This window comes from Asparagus officinalis, chromosome 1 (genome assembly GCF_001876935.1).
Source record: "Asparagus officinalis chromosome 1, Aspof.V1, whole genome shotgun sequence".
Classification (NCBI taxonomy): Eukaryota; Viridiplantae; Streptophyta; class Magnoliopsida; order Asparagales; family Asparagaceae; genus Asparagus; species Asparagus officinalis.
Window position 1 is genome coordinate 96,119,578 of NC_033794.1, and position 6,598 is coordinate 96,126,175.

The 6,598-nt window shown below is 34.2% G+C and overlaps 1 protein-coding gene across 2 annotated transcripts in view; it reads left to right on the forward strand.

Moving 5' to 3' along the window:
* Positions 1 to 6,598, forward strand: part of LOC109828648 (diacylglycerol O-acyltransferase 1) — a 25,237-nt gene that overhangs the window by 14,996 nt on the left and 3,643 nt on the right. For both annotated transcript variants that reach the window (XM_020395603.1, XM_020395608.1), the window contains exons 10-13: positions 1,516 to 1,597; positions 1,734 to 1,754; positions 2,396 to 2,458; positions 4,883 to 4,930. In XM_020395603.1, coding sequence (XP_020251192.1) covers positions 1,516 to 1,597; positions 1,734 to 1,754; positions 2,396 to 2,458; positions 4,883 to 4,930 — 214 coding nt within the window. The remainder of the gene's footprint in view (positions 1 to 1,515; positions 1,598 to 1,733; positions 1,755 to 2,395; positions 2,459 to 4,882; positions 4,931 to 6,598) is intronic.

Consider the following 6,598-nt stretch of genomic DNA (forward strand, 5'->3'; position numbering starts at 1 on the left):
TATATATATATATATATATATATATATATATATATATATATGCATACATACATGTACATATACATATACATACATACATGTACATATATAACACGCGTGCGCGCACACATACACACAAACACACCGAAATTAATTCACGAGTTAAAGCATACGACATTAGAAGACAAGAATAAATTTGAAGCAAGTTATTAAAAGGTCTATTAACATTTAATTTAAATAATTAGTTACTGATAATAGTAAGTTTTAAAAAATCTATAAATTAAAGTATTTCGTCAGCAAAGTACATAAACTATAGTTCTTGATTATCTCAAATTATTACGCACTGTTTTACGAAGATATCCCACTTTCAAAAAATTATCCTCCATTGTCCTATACTCCTATTAAAATGTTCCACTTTTATTTACAAAATTATCCCATGTCTCACTTGTAGTTAAAAAGTTCCAGCACACTAACACCCTCTTAAGTGAATCATTTGAATGCTTGGAATTGCGGAAAGTGTCTTATCTCTGAAGCACCCCAGATAATAAGTAGAAACCAGTGTGCGTGTGGCAAAATAGATAAGTAGAAAACCTATGTTCACATGGCAAAATAGGACAAGCGAAGAAACTAAAATCTTGCGGCAACCATGTCAATTAATATGATACTTGACCAGTCTTTACCGGTCTATAAGACATTTCTCATCATACACCATTGCTATGTCCAGCCTCCTAAGTGGAACATCCTGGGTCCATAGAGCTGTCATTTGGTTTTGAAAATCACATAATAGTGCTCTTGTTAAATTTTAGTGTAACCCGTGACATTTTTTTTCAGCTGAATCTTAGTTGACATGGTACGTGGTGCGTAATGAGCTGTTACGAGTTCGTTTATGCAATTCACCAATTAGTTATTATGAATTCAGTGGGTGGTTGGTTTCTTTTGGTTACAAGCTCGGTACACTGTATGTTTTACATTTTTTTTGGTGCACTTGCCATTTTTGAAAGCTAATAGGAGAAAAGTAGAACCTAGAAAGCTAATTATGCATTTCAGTATATTTGCTATATAATATTTAAATGTCTTGACTTTCAAAATTTCTTGAACACATAAGACGTAAAAAACATATAAAGTATAGACTAAGAACCTTATTTTGCCTAATTTTGAAGTTGTAAGTGGAACAGTTCGCATAGGTGTATAGGATGCTGTTGCCTTGCTATTTTGACCAAAGCGAATAAGTACCCTAATGTACAGTATTTCAGCGCACGTGATTTTTTTTGTTTTTTTGTTTTTTTTTTTTTTTGGGGGGGGGGGGGGGGGGGGGGGGGGGGGGGGGGGTTAAAAATAAATTTTCCTGCATAAGTTTGAGCAGTGTTGTTAATTAACTTGGTTAGATGTGTTCTAGTAATACTGAATTTACTTCTGTTGACTAATAAACAACAAATAACAAGACACAGTTTGAAAATTTTTCAGTTGATTAGTCATTTTTTTAATGAAACATTTGCATCTTGGAGTACACAGAGGAATTGAGTGTTCTTGCTTTAGGTTAAATATACTTGCTGAGATCCTTCGATTTGGTGATCGTGAGTTCTACAAGGATTGGTGGAATGCTCAAACAATTGAAGAGGTCGGTTGGAATTTGATTTTTTTTTTTTTTTTTTTTTGCAATGAAGAGTTTTATTTCTCTCTACTGGCATAAAAAGGTACAATATACTAAATATGTAATTTCTCTTTGCATATTTGCTTCAATGGGGTTGCAACAGTATTGGCGTTTGTGGAACATGGTATGTCATTAACCTAATTTAAAGTTATTCCATACTAGGGGTGACTAATTCACCAATTTAGTACCATATCTTGAAAAACAACATACCTATATGTAGCAGTTGCTAATAAATGGTTTTCCATATGTTATCATCTAAATAAGCTTTTTCTTGTCCTACTGACAAGGGACACTGCTCTTGTCGCTTGTTCTTAACTACTTTGGTTTTATGTTATTTTCTCGCTCACAAGTAATCAATCTCGTTTAGGAACTATTAAATGTCCCAACTTTCTTATAAACAATCTTCTTTTACCTCAAACTTCTTCCCTTCATTTTTGATACATCTTCTGCCTCATCTTGGTAGTTTCGGAGCTATAACTAGCTCATTATCAATTGAATGCAGGACAAGTCCAATTTTGTCATTGCCGTTTGTTTCCTATTATTAGACTATTTAGGATTAGTATTTCTTGCGTTTTGTCTTTTTAAGCAATAAATTACTCTGATCATTAGGTGTGACTATATTGGTTTAATTATTACATTGTCACCTTTCCAGTATGTGGTCCCTTTTATCGCATATGCAGTCGATTGTCAAAGTTGATTTATGTCATGCATTTATTTATTATAGATTCTTTTCTTCATTGTGATTGTATTTGTGGTTTCTTGCAGCCCGTTCATAAGTGGATGGTACGACATATTTATTTTCCTTGCTTAAGGAATGGTATACCCAAGGTAACAATTTCATCTTTATACTGATGTTTTCACATTGGAAAATGATCATTTCATATCATCTTTATACTTTTTTTATATACACGTGTCTACAGGTCAATGGATAATGTCATAAGTGCTCCTTGAATTCTTCTTACTAAATATAGTTTATGCATGTTTGACATCTTTAATTTGTTCAACTATGGATAGTGTATCCTTGAGTTTCACATGTATGTGTGTGTGTGTGTGTGTGTGTGTGTCTTCCTAGTAGGGGTAAAAATGAAGATGCTAAGATGTTGAATTTCTATTCTTTTAGCAGATCTGGATACACTGGGGTAAAAACGAAGAGGCTAAGATGTTGAATTTCTATTCTTTTAGCAGATCTCTTAAAAAGCGACCTGGGTGGCCGCCTAGTGGGGGCAGTGCCCAGGCTGCCTAAAATTGTATTTAACCTCGTGGGTTAGGTGCTGGGGCTGGTAAGCTCCTCTCTTTTTTTTTCTGGCCCACAAAGCTTTTCTAGAAAAAAGCAAACCCGACCAGTTCAGTCTTCAGCTTGTTGGTTTGGGTTTTGGATCTGATAAACGTTATCCATCCAATTCAAATCCAACCTTTAAAACTAAAAACGAATCCTGTTTGTCTCCGTTCCCACCCTTGCTCTTTTCCTCTCCCAAAACCCTAGCACTCCCCTTCCGTAGCTGGTTCGCCACATCTCGTTGCTGATTTGCCACTAGTGACTCTCTCAAGCCTTCTCCAGTGACTGTGAGTCAACGATCTCTAATACATCAAAAATATATATAATAGTTTTTTTTGTGTTTTCTTCAATTTTCTTAATTATTATTAGGTTTTTTTGCATATATACCCCCAAAATTATCCCTATTTTCAAGTTTACCTTACAAATCTAGATATTTGTGAATATACCCTCCAGATCTCCCACATTGAGTTAAAACACTCTTCATATGGAAATACCCAGTATATTACATCACATTCTGTATAAATTTAAAGAGTAATCTACCACTAATAAAATTAATTTCTAATTAATCTCTGAGAGGGAAAGATTGAATGGTATAGCTGGCGATGACCCTGACAAATGTTTAAAAAAGCGCCTGGTGCTTAAGGGAATATTTTTGGATATGAATATAGATAATTTCAAATGTCAATGTAGATACCCATATTTTGTAAATGCGGCTTAATATTCAGAATGAATTTGAATGGTAGCTGGATATTATTACGGCTAAAAGCAGGATGGTAAGTGGATTTCTTCTTTTAATTTAGACATTCTTTTGTATTAAGCTAAGGTAGCATATAAAATTAGACTTGTTTTCTTGTGAGTAATCAAGATATAGTGAAACTGACTTTAAGGGTGTGCTTGGCAACTTCGAAATTGAACTAGGCTACACTAGTTCTTTCTTAACTAGGCCAAAGTTGAACCATATAATGGTTGGTTCACAAAAGAGCTAGTTTAGGGGCAAGATTTTAAGCTAGAAAGAACTAGTTCATTTTGGGCCTAATTTTTGCCAAACTAGAAACAAGGGTTTGGACCAATGTTGTATCACTTAAAACGAGTCTTGTAGAGTTGCCAAACACACCCTAACTTTAATGTCATGTAACATGTTATATTGTAATGCAATTTGAGGATAGTCAAGCACTATTCATATTAGTATCTAGTTTTAAACAAATTGATAGCATATATCCATATATCTCAAACACATATATGTAATCAGATTATTTATGTGTTCTTGCGCACCCTAGCAGGTATGCATTGCTGGTATATCTTTTCTCAGTAATCTTTTATATATTGTCCATATTTTAAACAGAGGATAATAGATATCCATATGAGCCAGACGTGTATTTAATCAGGTTACTTATGTGTGTTTACACCTTACTTGCTACAAATTGCTGAAATATCTTCTCTATATTCTTCTTCACAAGGAGTAGTATGTTCTTGTTGCATGTATCAAGAGGCATATACACTAGAACTTTTGTATGTCATACTCATGCCAGAGTATCCTTTCCTTTTTCCGTTCTTACAGAAAGTTTAGGTATTTATACCCATTGGATCTATTTTGTATCTTTCAGTATGAACATTTCCAATATGGTGGACTTTTACACGTGTAGTATAAAATATACATAGATGACAGCTCTTTCTAAGTGGGAACTGTACATAAAAAAGAGAATTTAATTATTATTTTTTAAAGATGGATTTGAAGCAGGACCATGTACTCCTGGTCTTGTAATAATATTGCAGTCTGAGCCTTAGGACCAGTCAGTCAAGTGAAGGTCCAAGTAAAGCTACTACTAAATAGACTAATGGATAGAATTGATTTCATTTTGTGTTTTCTTTTAGTTGGTTGCTAAATAAATTGTTGGGATAAGCTTCCCTTGTTGTTGCCATTAAAAAATTCGAGCATACACAATTCTCTCTCATTTTTACTTTTTACTTTTTTGCAGGGAGTTGCCATTTTTATTTCGTTTTTCGTATCTGCAGTATTTCATGAGGTAGATTGCTTTTGCTTTATAAATTTCTTCTGTTTAGTCATCATTTTCTGGGGCTTCCACCTTGGTTCCTTCATGATGTTTATCATGCTTAGTAACTGAAAACATGAACTACTACCATGTTGTACATTTTACTGACTGCTTTTAAATGTTTATAGTAATATTAAGTAAATCGTTGCCTGCCTGCATTTATATGTTGACTTCAAGGTACAGGATTCATGTGCATGAAAAGTGCATATGATTTTATAGATGAAATTTGTTCAGATAAAGTCACTTAAGAGAATTTCCCACTAAACTCTCGAAAGATTTCCTGCAAAAAAATTTGTGTACAGAGTTTAAGTGTTTTACGGATTAACATAAACTTATAAAGAAGGGAGCTCATGGTATCTGTACATCACTGCAACCCTGTCATGGGAATAGAAAGAAACGACTCTGGTCTGAAGTGGATATAGATTAGAGGGAAGGAGGGAGAATTAGTATAAAATACTTACTCTTTAATAAAACTTTCAGGTATTAAGGTTGATGGTCGAAACTTAGATGAATAATCCAATGGTCCAAAATTGCTTTCAACAGAAATATTTTGGTGCTTTTATAAAAATTATGAGAGTGTGTTTGTCCATGAGATCTTTGGGACAGAATTGGTTCTCGAGGTCAGAATTTTGAGAAGGCCATGATAATTCATATTTCGTCAGTATGACCTCTCATCTTGATCTATTATCCGTAGAGTGCTGCTACGGGGACCCAAAATATGGGACCAAGGGAGGGGACACCTCACCTGTCCCCTCCATTGGTCCCATATTTTGGGTCCTTAAGTCATTTTCCTTATCCGTAATAGCTTGGAATGAAAGGTCAAGAAGTTTCAGTGCTCTTTATCCATAAATGAGATATGTTTCCATGATTAAAATAGTATATTTTTGCAATTAGCTTTGAATATAGTGGGAAGTTTTGGATTTACCTGACCCCTTGTTAATTATTTTTGTTGTATTAGACAAGTTAACTGGGCATCCATGGGATAGCCCATTATGTTCTTTAAATTCTTACCATGGAGTTCCCATTTGAAAATTTTCCATACATACATTAATGCATGCATACAATTAGGGTGGCAAATGGGTCGGGTCGGGTCAACATTGACCCAACCGATCTAAGCTTGACCCAAATCTGACCCATTTAACAAAAGGGTCATGCTACCCAACCTGTTTATTAAATGAGTATCCTGACCCAACCCATCAGTCTAACCCACAATGACCTGTTTACTGTTTGTTTTCAAAGCTTACATTGTGGACAATCTTAAAAAATGTAGCGATTTAAAAGAATGCCTCTTTAGTCCTTACAGGGTGGTTCTTATACAAAGTGACTGGCATAATGTATTGCGATGATGAATGTACTACCATGGATGGCACTCTAAGAGTAAAAGAAATGTTTGAAAACATAGAACACGAGATGTGTTGATCAGTAATTTTGAGTTTGCATACCATGGAAAATAAAATTAACTAACAAAGAAGAAATCAGCGCTCGAAAGACAAGGAAAATAAATTTAATCATATATAATTTAAAATATAATATAAATAATTAATTTTTATATGCAAGGGTAGACAGTCCTAGAATTTGTCTACGGTCAATTTGAATATGACCTATTATAGCTCCCGCACCAAAACGATCAAGTTCACCAAG